The following is a 14,477-nucleotide window of genomic DNA, read 5'->3' as shown; positions in this document are numbered from 1 at the left end:
TACTACAAACACCAGGATGACCAGAAACACTTCGGTTCTACGGTAATGGGTAATCTAAAGAATAAAATATAAGTAATGCTTGATTTCAGTGATCATAAACGGCTCTAATAGTGAAAAATATGCTGTAGTGTTTAAAAACTAGGATCTGTTCCTTTAAGGTTCAGTCTCGTTATTCTGAATACATCTCTGTTATATGGGCTACTTGATTATCAAGGACGCATTTTATTGAATCATTCTTAATTTTAGGCTCAGTATTAAATTTGTTTAATTTACATTAGTCAGGTGCAGTTGTTAGTGGTTAGTTAAGAGAGCAGTCGGTATTGTTAAAGTTCAAAGTTAAAGTTTGTTTTGTTTAACGAAACCACTAGAACACATTGATTTTTTTTTAATCATTGGCTATTGGATGTCAATCATTTTTTTAATTCTGACATAATTATAGTCTTAGAGAGGAAACCCGGTACATTTTCCATTAGTAGCAAGGAATCTTTTATATGCACCATCTCATAGACAGGGTGACACATACAACGACCTTTGATATACCAGTCGTAGTGCACTGGCTGGAACGAGAACTAGTCCAATGGGCGCATCGACGGGGATCGATCTCAGCTAGATAGATAGATAGACAGACAGACAGACAGACAGATAGATATATTTAAGAGAGGGGGGACATACTAACAGACATACAGACATATACAAAATAGACAGACAGATATACAGGCAGATATACAAATAGATAAACAAATAAGACAGACAAACCATTTTTCTTAAAAACACAGAAATACATATATAGAAACAAAAAGACAAATAAAAAGGAAGCAAAATGAAACAGAGAAGGCTAAACAGACGAACAGACGTACAGACACAGAGCAGGAGATATTTTGAGACACTGTGATGTAGAGAAAGAGACATGATAGATAGAATGAAAGAAAGCGATACTAACCAATCACATTGTTTGATTTTGTGCCGCCAGAAACTGTGTACAAATCATACCTAAAATATAAACAATATGTAAAATAAAATTCTGAACTAGGCCTACGGTATTTCCTCAATGCGATATTAATGATAGATGCCCAAAAACTATTTTATAAAACATGTTTAATGTTCTTGCCCTTCTTAATCTAGGTCTATGTATAATATTCCTGCACTTCTTAATCTAGGTCTATGTATAATATTCTAACACTTAATGTTGGCACAGTAGGTCTATGTATATTCCTGCACTTCTTAATGTAGGTCTATGTACTTCTTAATGTAGGTCTATATACTTCTTAATGTAGGTCTATGTACTTCTTAATATAGGTCTATGTATACTATTATTGCACTTAATGTAGGACTATATGTAATATGCTTGCACCTCTTAATGTAGGTCTATGTATAATATTTTTGCACTTCTTATGACTTAATGTAGGTCTATGTATAATATTTTTGCACTTCTTAATGTAGGTCTATGTATACGTACCTGTCCATTGTGCCAAACAGACATAGGCCAACAATAACTTGAGATATTTGTCTATGTTACTAGCATGCTTAGTTTGATGGATGCAGACTGGTGCCTGCGTGTATATACGTGCGTGTATATGACTGATGCAGACGGTGCGTGCGTATATATACGTGCGTGCGTATATATACGGACGTGGCGAATGTGTCTATGTTACTAGCATGCTTAGTTTGATGGATGCAGACTGGTGCGTGCGTGTATATACGTACGTGGCGAATGTGTCTATGTTACTAGCATGCTTAGTTTGATGGATGCAGACTGGTGCGTGCGTGTATATACGTACGTGGCGAATGTGTCTATGTTACTGGCGAATGTGTCTATGTTACTAGCATGCTTAGTTTGATGGATGCAGACTGGTGCGTGCGTGTATATACGTACGTGGCGAATGTGTCTATGTTACTAGCATGCTTAGTTTGATGGATGCAGACTGGTGCCTGCGTGTATATACGTATGTGGCGAATGTGTCTATGTAAGCATATGAAAAAAAGCGACTAAACACCAGTGTAGGGGGCGGGACGTAGCTCAGTGGTACAGCGCTCGCATGAGGTGTGATCGATCTAGGATCGATTCCCGTCGGTGGGCCCATTGGGCTATTTGTCGTTCCAGCCAGTACTCCACATCTGGTGTAACAATGGCCGTGGTATGTACTATCCTGTCTGTGCGATGGTGCATATAAAAGATCCCTTGTTGCTAATCGAAAAAAGAGTAGCCCTTGGAATGGCGACAGCAGGTTTCCTCTCTTAATATCTGTGTGATCCTTAACCATATGTCCAACGCCATATAACCGTACATAAAATGTGTGCGTCGTTAAATGAAACATTTCCTTCCTTCCTTCCTAAACACCATTGTGTGGACAATATTTGAGCTTTGGACACCACATTAATATGAGACACTATTACCACTGTCTGGGACCACTATTACCACTGTCTGGGACCACTATTACCACTGTCTGGAACCACTATTACCACTGTCTGGAACCACTATTACCACTGTCTGGGACCACTATTACCACTGTCTGGGACCACTCTGAATGTGAGGACCCTAGACTTGTAATTTAACCACACCGGCAATAGTTTGAAATTTACGTCACACTACACACTTAGTAAACAGCATCACGTGATCGTTGGACGGTAAATTGCTGCTGCCAACCCAGTCTCTCAAAGCCTCCAATACAGTAAGGGCATTGACCTCTCCTCCTGATGACGTCATCGTAACATTGTCTTCTGTCCATGTTGAAGCAGCTGCCGTCTACAAAGAGATACACCTCTTTATAATTAATAACCAAGGATATCGGTGTACATTTAATACATATATACCAGTAAAGTCCTAACCATAGATACCAGTATGTAATTAACACAAAAATACAAGTACAGCCCTAATTATGGATACCAGTATGTAGTTAACACATACCAGTACAGCCCTAACCATGAATACCAGTATGTAGTTAATAAATAAATACAAGTACAGCCCTAATTATGGATACCAGTATGTAGTTAACACATATATGCCAGTACAGCCCTAACCATGAATATCAGTATGTAATTAACACATAAATACAAGTACAGCCCTAATCATGGATACCAGTATGTAGTTAACACATATATACCAGTACAGCCCTAACCATGAAAATCAGTATGTAGTTAACACATAAATACAAGAACCACCCTACCCATGGATACCAGTATGTAGTTAACACATATATACCAGTACAGCCCTAACCATGAAAATCAGTATGTAGTTAACACATAAATACAAGAACCACCCTAACCATGGATATCAGTATGTAGTTAACACATATATACCAGTACAGCCCTAACCATGAATATCAGTATGTAGTTAACACATAAATACAAGTACCACCCTAACCATGGATACCAGTATGTAGTTAACACATATATACCAGTACAGCCCTAACCATGAAAACCAGTATGTAGCACTCCCCCCTGAATTCCGCGGCAAACATTTTAAAATTCCGCGGTAAAATTTGACATATTCTGCGGTAAAATTTGATGAATTCTGCAGCAAATTCTGCAACATATAAAACTGAAAAATAACACTTAAAATTAAAACTAGATGTTCAAAATGTTACAGATTTATTTGAAAATCGCGAAAAAGCAGACGATTTGTGTTTTAAGCAGACGGGTGCTTCCGGAAGACTGAAACATTAAAACTTGAAATGGAAACGATATGGAAAAAAACCCTCCTGTTTTTACGCTTATTGATTCTTTGTTAAATGTGATTTGTGATTAATAAAACCTTAAATATTGTTGCTTAACATCACGATTCCAACAATCGATACTTATATGTTAATATAATTATTTTATATTAAATAAAATGGAATTGCTGAATCCTATTTCGTATTTGTGGAATCTGTCAAAATGTAATTACAACCCGTCTTCGTCGGTTTCCGTAACCTACGCACCGAGCAACGATCGGAACATCTGGCCACAATCCATTGTGTCAATTTCATTTACCCATAAACAAACTTTTAATTTAAAACTGCAAGTTAACCGATTATTTTGAATTGCAACATAAATTATTAATTATGACCAGCATATTTAGTGAATATAAATTCAATATTAGTACATTAGAAATTTACACAATCGTGCAACAACTTAAAGGTGCTATATCATAGTTATATGTGAGCATCTGTTTGTGATAAAGATTCTCCAATAAAAATTTATTTTCTACTAGTAAATAAAATTATTTCCTATAATCATTTATGGGCATATAGTTAAAGGTGTAGTTTTTAAATGTTAAAGCAAAATGTAATAAAAACATGATTTGCAATAGCTGTCATTATGCATCTTTGAGATAGCACCTTTAATACCAGTATATTAGATCACAAACTCAAAATGGTTCTTGACAGTTTTGATTAAAAGTTACTTATAAATGTCTACAAATATTTTGCTTTGGAGAGGAATAGGGCTAAACTGTCATCAGAAACAGTCCTTCATATATTGTAACAGCAATGAAATTGACACATGCTGATCAAAATTTATTATAGTCTGTTCCAATAAAGTGCACAAATCACCTGTTTACTGACATCTTTATTTTAATTTCAAGAGTAAACACCACCTTGTACATCAATGAGAGCCAAAACAAGTAAATGCTAAAGTAGGTAGACTATCATTAAATAGATATTTACATAATATTTACTTGTCTGTTTAATATGTAAGAAATAATCGACGAAAATCATTTTTATTCTATTTCCGACAGTACTATAGTAACTGTGAGGCGGTTACTAGTCCAGCCTGTAATAACTTAAAAGAAAACAAACAAATGATTTATGTTTTTATTTATTACTGCATGGAAAGTAAACACTAATAAAATTCCATGTTTAATGTTACAATTCAGAAACATCGAACATTTTGCGGTGTTTAAGACAAATTCCACGGCCTAAAATTATTAATTCTGCACGTGTTCTGCACGAAAAGTGATTTTCCGCGGACGAACAACTATTCTGCACGATGGTGCAAATTCTGCAAATGTTTCCGCGTCCGCGGAATCACGGAATTCAAGAGGGACTGATGTAGTTAACACATAAATACAAGTACCACCCTAACCATGGATACCAGTATGTTAATACATACCTGTACAACCATGGATATCGGTATGTAGTTAACACACACCAGTAGTTAACACACACCGGTACAGCCCTAATCATGGATATCGGTATTAGTTAACAACACAGACCTATACATTTGACTGCAACTCGAAATCTCGTTCTTACATCCAGTTAAGGTTAAAGCACGGTGTCCTGGACACACACCTCAGCGATATGAGCTCTCTGTCCAAGGTAGTGGATTACTTGTTAGTGGTTTACCGAGAAAGAGATCAGTATATTGGCTGGCCCTTACACCTACCCACTGGGCCCTTAAAACTCAGTATTGATGGAAACCGGTAACAAGTCCTAGCAGTCTCAATACGGCACAATGACATGCGGCATTATGACAGCATAACGAATACGTCAGCAGCACTTTGTGTGGACGTGGCAAGGGCGGGCCCAGGAAAAACTTTAGGGAGAGGACCAAGGGCAAAAAGCCACAGGGACCAACTCCTGTAAAGGGCACTTCTATACATGATTGGCGTTCGTGAAATGAAAATTATAAAAAAAGGGAGGGGGACTTTAATTGCTTCGAGGAGGGGGTTGGGGAAGGTTCCCCCTAGTATCCTCCTTTGATTTGCCCTTGCGTGGGTGTCGCGAAAGACATATTTTGTTTAACGACGCACTCTGCACATTTTAATCACGGTTATATGGTACTGGATGAGGGGGTGGGGGGAGAATTAATACAACAAATAATTTAAAAAATGGCCGCCAACGCCTTTATAAGATTCTAACTTCCATCTAAATATGTCCAGACAAACCACTAAAAACGTGTACGTCTGTCCTATATCACGTTTATGGTGAATGGCGAGGGCAAGTACTCACTCAATTTTGACCTCTAGAGGTCATTTTGTGGTCAATTAAGGTCATTTGGGTCAAATAATGGAAGGTTAACTGTTTTAAAATACTCTCTCTTTTTGTTTTGTATCTTCGAGATGACTGACCGGCCTCGGTGACGTCGTGGCTGGCCATCGGTCTACAGGCTGGTAGGTACTGGGTTCGGATCCCAGTCGAGGCATGGGATTTTTAATCCAGATACCGACTCCAAACCCTGAGTGAGTGCTCCGCAAGGCTCAATGGGTTGGTGTAAACCACTTACACCGTGATCCATAACTGGTTCAACAAAGGCCATGGTTTGTGCTATCCTGCCTGTGGGAAGCGCAAATAAAAGATCCCTTGCTGCTAATCGGAAGAGTAGCCCATGTAGTGGTGACAGCGGGTTTCCTCTCAAAATCTGTGTGGTCCTTAACCATATGTCTGCCGCCATATAACCTTAAATAAAATGTGTTGAGTGCGTCGTTAAATAAAACATTTCTTTCTTTCTTTCGAGATGACTGGTTTTTAAAACTATACATACCTCTACCACGACGAAACTGCTGAGTGAGATCACCAGGCTGGAACCCATGCCAGTTATCGTCTTGTAGCGCAGGTTTACCTGAACACAAAACACGAGACAGGTGCACTAACTGTATAAATACTGCTCCAGTTCTATGATCCTGGGTAGCAAGAATATTCCCATTAAATTGTTCTTTTTATTCTGTTCTATTCTCTTCGGTTCTGTTATATTCTATTCTATTCTATTCAAAAATCACTATGACCCCTGTCCTGTCCCCTGTCCTGCCCTGTCCCCTGTCCTATCCTGTCCCCTCCTGTCTTGTCCCATCCCCTGTCCTGTCCTGTCCCCTGTACTGTCCTGTCCTGTCCCCTGCCCTGCCCTGTCCTGTCCTGTCCCCTGTACTGTCCTGTCCTGTCCCCTGCCCTGTCCCTGTCCTGTCCTGTCCCCTGCCCTGTCCTGTCCCCTGCCCTGTCCTGTCCTGTCCCCTGTCCTGTCCTGTCCTGTCCTGTCCTGTCCTGTCCCCTGTCCTGTCCTGTCCTGTCCCCTGTCCTGTCCTGTCCTGTCCCCTGCCCTGTCCCCTGTCCTGCCCTGTCCTGTCCCCTGCCCTGTCCTGTCCTGTCCTGCCCTGTCCTGTCCCCTGCCCTGCCCTGTCCTGTCCCCTGTCCCTGCCCTGTCCTGTCCCCTGCCCTGTCCTGCCCTGCCCTGCCCTGCCCTGTCCTGTCCTGTCCTGTCCCTGCCCTGTCCTGCCCTGTCCTGTCCCCTGCCCTGTCCTGCCCTGTCCTGTCCTGTCCTGTCCCCTGCCCTGTCCTGTCCCCTGTCCTGTCCTGTCCTGTCCTGTCCTGTCCTGCCCTGTCCTGTGCCCTGTCCTGTCCTGTCCTGCCCTGTCCTGTCCCCTGCCCTGTGCCCCCTGTCCTGTCCCCTGCCCTGTCCCCTGTTCCCTGTCCTGTCCTGCCCTGTCCCCTGTCCTGTCCTACGAACATTGCATTTTGGAACCGAATAGTTAACCGATAGCAATTATATGTTCTCACTTGTTGAAATCTAGAAACAGAATTGGCAATAGTAAAAACACAAGAATAAATTTTATTTTATCTAGTAAGTTTACAAAACAAAGTATATCTTTCTTTCGTATTTCAAAATCGGCATTACATGGGAACATTTGGAAGAATTTAATATTCAGGAATTAAGTTCTAGGCAAAAATGGCATGCTGTAATAGGTCCAAATATTGTTAACAAACAACACTAGAGCCTTTACGTCTTATCATTGTGATCGTGTTATATTTTATGCAAAACAGTGTGTCTGTTAGTCAGTCAAATACTATTACCCCATTCATGATGTAGGCAAAATATTCCCGAATGTCCTGTAGTGCAAGAAGTCTTCTTTCTGCAGCAGACAATCCCGAATCTGTACGATTAAAGTGTCTGAAAATATAAAGTTAAATGTTTTTTGTTTGTTTAACGACACCACTAGATTTCACTGATTAGTAATCATCGACTATTGGATGTCAATATTTTATTTTTATTTTGATATATAGTCCTAGAGAGGAAACCCGCTCCATTGTTCCATTAGTTGCAAGGGATCTCTTATATATGCACATCCCACAGACAATACAGCACATACCACGACTGAGAAATATCCCAAATGGGGCACCGACGGGGATCGATCCTAGACCGACCACGCGTAGGGCTCGCGCTTTACTATTGGGCTAGTTGCCGCCCCTCCAAATTCAATGTCGCACATTTATCTTGCACATGGTCAGATCAGGTCATAGTGTTTTACGAGCACATTCAAAGCAAGCTGTTGTAGCGCACGACTGTCCTGGGCCCATGTGCCCGCCATGGTAGGCTCCTCCGTCCAGGATAATAAAAGGGTTGGGGTGGGTCGAAGAGGGGACAGCCCGCACTGGCAGGTGCAAGGGAGCACTAGGGGGGGTAGTTTTGGTGCTATGGAATTTTGAATTTCCCGTATGACATGAAGCTGCACATATTATATATAGGTCGGCTGTATATTCACGGAAAATAAAATTAAACTGGATGGCATATGCAAGATGATTAAGTATTAAATATATACTACATAATGTAGCTTTAAACAACTATGAACCGATAATTAAAAAACCAAAAAAAAACATTCTTTGAGTGCCTTCAGTGCAATATTACCCTCCAAAAACATTTGAAATATAATATACAAGGGACAGTATGTTTTGTTTAACGACACCACTAGAGCACACTGACTTATTAATCATCGGCTATTGGATATCAAACATGTGGTAACTTTGAAGGAAATGTTTTATTTAACGACGCACTCAACACATTTTATTTACGGCTATATGGCGTCAGACATATGGTTAAGGACCACACAGATTTTTGAGAGGAAACCCGCTGTCGTCACTACATGGGCTACTCTTCCGATTAGCAGCAAGGGATCTTTTATTTGCGCTTCCCACAGGCAGGATAGCACAAACCATGGCCTTTGTTGAACCAGTTATGGATCACTGGTCGGTGCAAGTGGTTTACACCTACCCATTGAGCCTTGCGGAGCACTCACTCAGGGTTTGGAGTCGGTATCTGGATTAAAAAATCCCATGCCTCGAATGGGATCCGAACCCAGTACATACCAGCCTGTAGACCGATGGCCTAACCACGACGCCACCGAGGCCGGTCGGTAACTTTGACATATAGTCTTAGAGAGGAAACCCGCTACATTTTTTTTCCATTAGTAGCTAGGAATTTGTTTATATGCACCATCCTACAGACAGCGTCTAGACCGAATACATGCGTCTAAAAACGCAGGCGTCCAGCCGCAATGAAATAATCGTATGTATGTATGTATGTATATATATATATATATATATATATATATATACAGTGAAACCTCTCAAGACCGGACCCTCTGTTAACCGGAATTCCATCAAAACCGGACGTTTTACAGACCAGTTTTTCAAAACCGTACAGTGTATATATATATATATATATATATATATATATATCCATCAAAAATATATTTACATATATATATATATATATATATATATATATATATGCCACTAGTATATATATATATGCCACTAGTAATTGTGCTACTCGAAGTGACACGGTTAGCAGTGGTCAAATTCATGGTTTCGGTAGGGAGGTTACAAACAAGAAGAGTCGCGTTGCATGAAGGAACAGACTTTAAAAACAACTAAAAATATGGTGATGTACCATGAATATATCTAGTTGTACGAAATGTGTGTTCCTCGTGGGACGGGACGTATCCCAGTGGTAAAGCGTTCGCTTGATGCGCGGTTGATTTGAGATCAATCCTCGTCGGTGGGCCCATTGGGCTATTTCTCGTTCCAGCCAGTGCACCACGACTGGCATATCAATGGCCGTGGTATGTGCTGTCCTCATTGAAACTAATTGTGTATTTCTATTTTCTTTATACGGACCGCACGCACGTCTATATAAGCTGTTATGCAATTCTTGCACTTTTAAAGCTAGCAAGTCAATTCGTAATGTGTGAATGTTATTAAAACTGCTATATACTGTTTACCTTACCACCTGTTCTGTACTTACCTCTGGTAAATTGAGTAGTCAATAACTGCCAGTACGTCGATGGTGTACACCGGCATCTGTCTGCTTTGAAGAAAAGGTCTCGAAGGAGGTGGAATATATTCTTCAGGAGGAGCTGAAATATACAAGACAAATAAACTTAATATTGTAACAGAAATGAAATTAACAGAAGCTTTACGTAATTGATCGATTGAAAAATAATACTTAGTAAAACGGATTGGTCAATTACACAAGTATACACAAGTTTACCAATTTGCTAAGCTCTCTTAATAATAAATACAATTCCAGCAACAATATGCAGTTATAATTATATATAAGCGCGAACATTTTAATATGTTTTTCATGATAAAATTAATTTGGTAACTAGACTGTCAAAATGGGCCTAATATGTGCACAGGATATTGATAATTTTAAAAGACATAACAACTAATGGGACTTAAAAGTGAATAAATTTAAAGAAATTAAACGAAATTCAATTATCATTCTAGTCGCGTATATATATCCAATCTTAATTGAGAACAGTTCACTAACTACTAACAACTTACCCACGTTCCCGGACAGACAGCCCAGATAGCTGAGGTGTGTGCCTAGGACAGCGTGCTTGAACCTAATTGGTCATAAGCACGAAAATAAATTGAAATGAATGAGAATAGTGGAATAATGCAGAAGGTTAGATTAAAAAAAAAGAACAAAAAACCGAATATGGTACGCTGTAGTAGTTATTTAGCTAAGAGCTAATGATGTTTTGGTATAATTATTCTTTATTTAAAACACATTTAAACAATGACGTACGTTCTACGTAATCGTCACCAACGGGTGTTACGGGCTCTTCCTCCGCAATGTATTCTTCTTGATCACGTGGTGTCTCCCTGCGGTCACGTGATTTTGGTTCCAGTGTATAATCCTTCCCATTTAGAGACAGAATCCCTTTCTACAACAAAAGAAATAAATGTATATATATATACATATATATATATATATATATATATATATATATATATATATATATATATATATATTTATATAAAAAAAAAAAACACCCTACCAGACCAGGTACTATGCATATTGCAAAATTGTCAATTGTCTTGAATTTTCGTTTTCCATTTTATTTAGTAGCAATTATTATAGCTCGTATATACAGACACAGAATAAGCGACACAATCAAGCAGATATTTCATTATGTTCAAAAATACATTAAACAAACAGAAACATTCAATAAATAAAATATGGTGTAGATAAATAAATTATGGCTCGATAAATATATATGAAAATGTGCAGAACTCATCGACTATCCCACGTCAAAGGCGCGCTGTCTGATTAGAAAGATAAACTATTTTAGTTTCCCCGTTTTTCTCTTCTTTAGCACTTTATTCACACTAAAAATCTATTTTGCTTGATATTCTGTGTATTAACTTTGTCCTGAATATTTATTGTAGTCTTTCTTCCGGTTTCACTGCACTGTTATTTACATGTATTTTGTTTCAAATAGTTGTAGTAATAGTAGTCGCCTATAATGTTATAATATTATTTGTAATTAGGAGAGGGTCTCGTAAGTTGGATAACTTGTGCACAATCCTTTGGTGTATTATATGCAATAAAATATGTTTCAAACAAACAAGAGACACGAAGACTGTCAAGCTAATCAAAACTAAATGTTTTGATAATAGTAAAATTCTTGGGAAATACAAAATGTTAATATATTTATAACCTGTTCATATCCAACTGATAATAACTGGTGAATTTTACCAAAACATCCCAGTGAAAATCGAAAATTATCAATGTTTCATAGTGGTACAGCGCCTTTAAATTAATGTTAGAAATAGGTAGATACGAAAATTGGGAGATTCACAAACAGTTACACCCCCCCCCCCCCCCCCCACACACACACGCAGACATACATACACACACATATCTATCTATCTATCTATATATATATATATATATATATATATATATATATATATATATATATATATACATGTGTACATGTAAATAAATATATACACACACGTGTGTATAGACATAGACATAATTTATCCTGCAATCACTATATATAAATTATATTGTCAAGATAATATTATGATGACTACATACATATCTATATTTTCTGTCATTGACCAAAAATACATGTATAGCTTTTGGGACGGGACTACTTTTACTAGATATGATCAGCAAAGGAATGCTACATTGTTCAGAGTTATTTATTATTTTATTTTCAGTTGATTATTTTGATTTTAAAACCGTTTTCTGGACAGGTTTTAATTTAAAAATAAGAAATAAATTGTTGTTATTTAAAAACTATTTCGTTTTGGTGTACGGACACGTAAGTGAGACGTAAATAAAGAAATTGTCTGGGTGGGGTGGGGTTTGGAGGGGGGGGGGGGAGTTGACCACTCCGAGACCACACCCTTATGCCACCCGGTTTATTTACTAGACTGACCTCATCTTTACGGCAGTACATCACCATTTGTCGTGCCGTTACTTGTTGTACCAATCCATTTTTGGAAATAGTTACTCATAAAAATTACAAAATACTACAAAATTCTGATGTGCGTTTTGAAATTTTTGTTTGATGATTACATATAGGTTGACCTCTGTACCACTGGCGTAGGAAGCGAGGGGGCAAGTGGGGATGGGTCCCCCACTTTTTGCCACCTTCCTACGCCCGTGTGTAGTATTTAAATAACCCATTGGATTGAAGTTACTTATTATATGAAGTACTAACTGATAACAACTGTGCAAACGGTATAGCAACAACACAAGGCGGTGCTCAGGCATGTGGGCTGTTAACTGAAACTTTTCGTGGTTGACCTATGTTGATGTTTTACACGGTACTTGTCAGATGAGAACACTCCCTGAAATTAGTAGTCACACGACCCTCTCGATAGTGTTGTAGTTTTCACAGAATATATTATGCCATAGAAATTGTATTGAACTTAATGGAGTAATTAATGGTGGTGTGTAACCTTAATAGAAACTTACCAATTGAAGATGCCAATTGTTTTCGTCACCATAGCAATTAATCGTCATTGCTGCACCGCGTGACTCGTCTTGAAACTGTGCCGCCCGCTGAAACGAAAACAAACGAAGAGTTAAAGTTTATTTTGTTTAACGACAGAACTAGAGCACATTGATTTATTAATCATCGGCTATTGGATGTCAAACATTTGGTCATTTGGACCTGTAGTCTTAGAGAGGAAACCCACTACATTTTTCCATTAGTAGCAGGGGATATTTTATATGCATTTTCCCACAGACAGGATACCACAATACTACGGTCTTTGACCAGTTGAAGTGCACTGGTTGGAACGACAAAAACACAGTCAGTTGAAGGATCCACCGAGGTGGTTCGATCATGCAACGCAAGCACCTCAGGCGAGCACCTCAACCGACTAAGCTACATCCCACTCCAATAACCAGTTACAGTCTTAAGATATCGGCCGAAAGATCGCTGTCATGGCATTCAATGAAAGTAAAGTAAAGTTTGTTTTATTTAACGACGCCACTAGAGCACATTGATTTTTTTTATCTTATCATCGGCTATTGGACGTCAAACATATGGTCATTCTGACATTGTTTTTAAGAGGAAACCCGCTGTCGCCACATAGGCTACTCTTTTACGACAGGCAGCAAGGGATCTTTTATTTGCGCTTCCCACAGCCAGGATAGCACAAACCATGGCCTTTGTTGAACCAGTTATGGATCACTGGTCGGTGCAAGTGGTTTACACCTACCCATTGAGCCTCGCGGAGCACTCACTCAGGGTTTGGAGTCAGTATCTAGATTAAAAATCCCATGCCTCGACTGGGATCCGAACCCAGTACCTACCAGCCTGTAGACCGATGGCCTAACCACGACGCCACCGAGGCCGGTGGCATTCAATGAAACAAGCTATATAATCACATAAGCTCACCTAAAGAGCAGTCGGTCTGGGATCGATTCCCGTCCGTGGGCCCGTTAAGCTAATTTTCGCTCTATCCAGTGCACCACGACTGGTACATCAAATGGTGTGGTATGTGTTATCCTGTCCGAGGATGGTGCATATAAAAGATCCCTTTCTACTACATGTAATAAAATAATGTAGCAGGTTTCCTCTCTTAGACATTCAGTTGCCGATGATTAATAAATCAATGTTCTCAATGTAGCAAGGGATCTTTTATATGCAACATCCCACAGACATGATAGCACATACCACGGCCTTTGATGTACCATTCGTGGTGCACATGAGCAATGACTAATATGACATTCTAAATGTTTGGGTTTGGTGGGGGGGGGGGGGTTTATTTGTGGGTTTTACTGTTGTTGTTGTTGTTGTTGTTGTATTTACGGCTAAGAGCGTTTAAAATACATTAATGATTACATTTATAAAATATGGTGATTTCTGTAGTGTGCTGATTCATTAACATTTATTCTGCATTACAATATATTCTATTTTGATACATAAACCTGCGAAAGCTAATGTGAAAAGTCTTTTAAAAAGAACACCTAGT

The 14,477-nt window shown here is 38.9% G+C and overlaps 1 protein-coding gene across 3 annotated transcripts in view; it reads right to left on the bottom strand.

Moving 5' to 3' along the window:
* LOC121388697 (integumentary mucin A.1-like) overlaps positions 1-14,477 on the bottom strand; it is a 65,269-nt gene that overhangs the window by 16,652 nt on the left and 34,140 nt on the right. For all 3 annotated transcript variants that reach the window (XM_041520158.1, XM_041520157.1, XM_041520159.1), the window contains exons 3-9: positions 12,970-13,056; positions 10,780-10,918; positions 9,991-10,102; positions 7,761-7,857; positions 6,460-6,537; positions 2,595-2,743; positions 941-990 (exon numbers count right to left, since the gene is read on the bottom strand). In XM_041520158.1, coding sequence (XP_041376092.1) covers positions 941-990; positions 2,595-2,743; positions 6,460-6,537; positions 7,761-7,857; positions 9,991-10,102; positions 10,780-10,918; positions 12,970-13,056 — 712 coding nt within the window. The remainder of the gene's footprint in view (positions 1-940; positions 991-2,594; positions 2,744-6,459; positions 6,538-7,760; positions 7,858-9,990; positions 10,103-10,779; positions 10,919-12,969; positions 13,057-14,477) is intronic.

Source organism: Gigantopelta aegis, chromosome 14 (genome assembly GCF_016097555.1).
Source record: "Gigantopelta aegis isolate Gae_Host chromosome 14, Gae_host_genome, whole genome shotgun sequence".
NCBI classification, from domain to species: Eukaryota; Metazoa; Mollusca; class Gastropoda; order Neomphalida; family Peltospiridae; genus Gigantopelta; species Gigantopelta aegis.
This window is presented reverse-complemented; position numbering and strand designations above follow the sequence as displayed.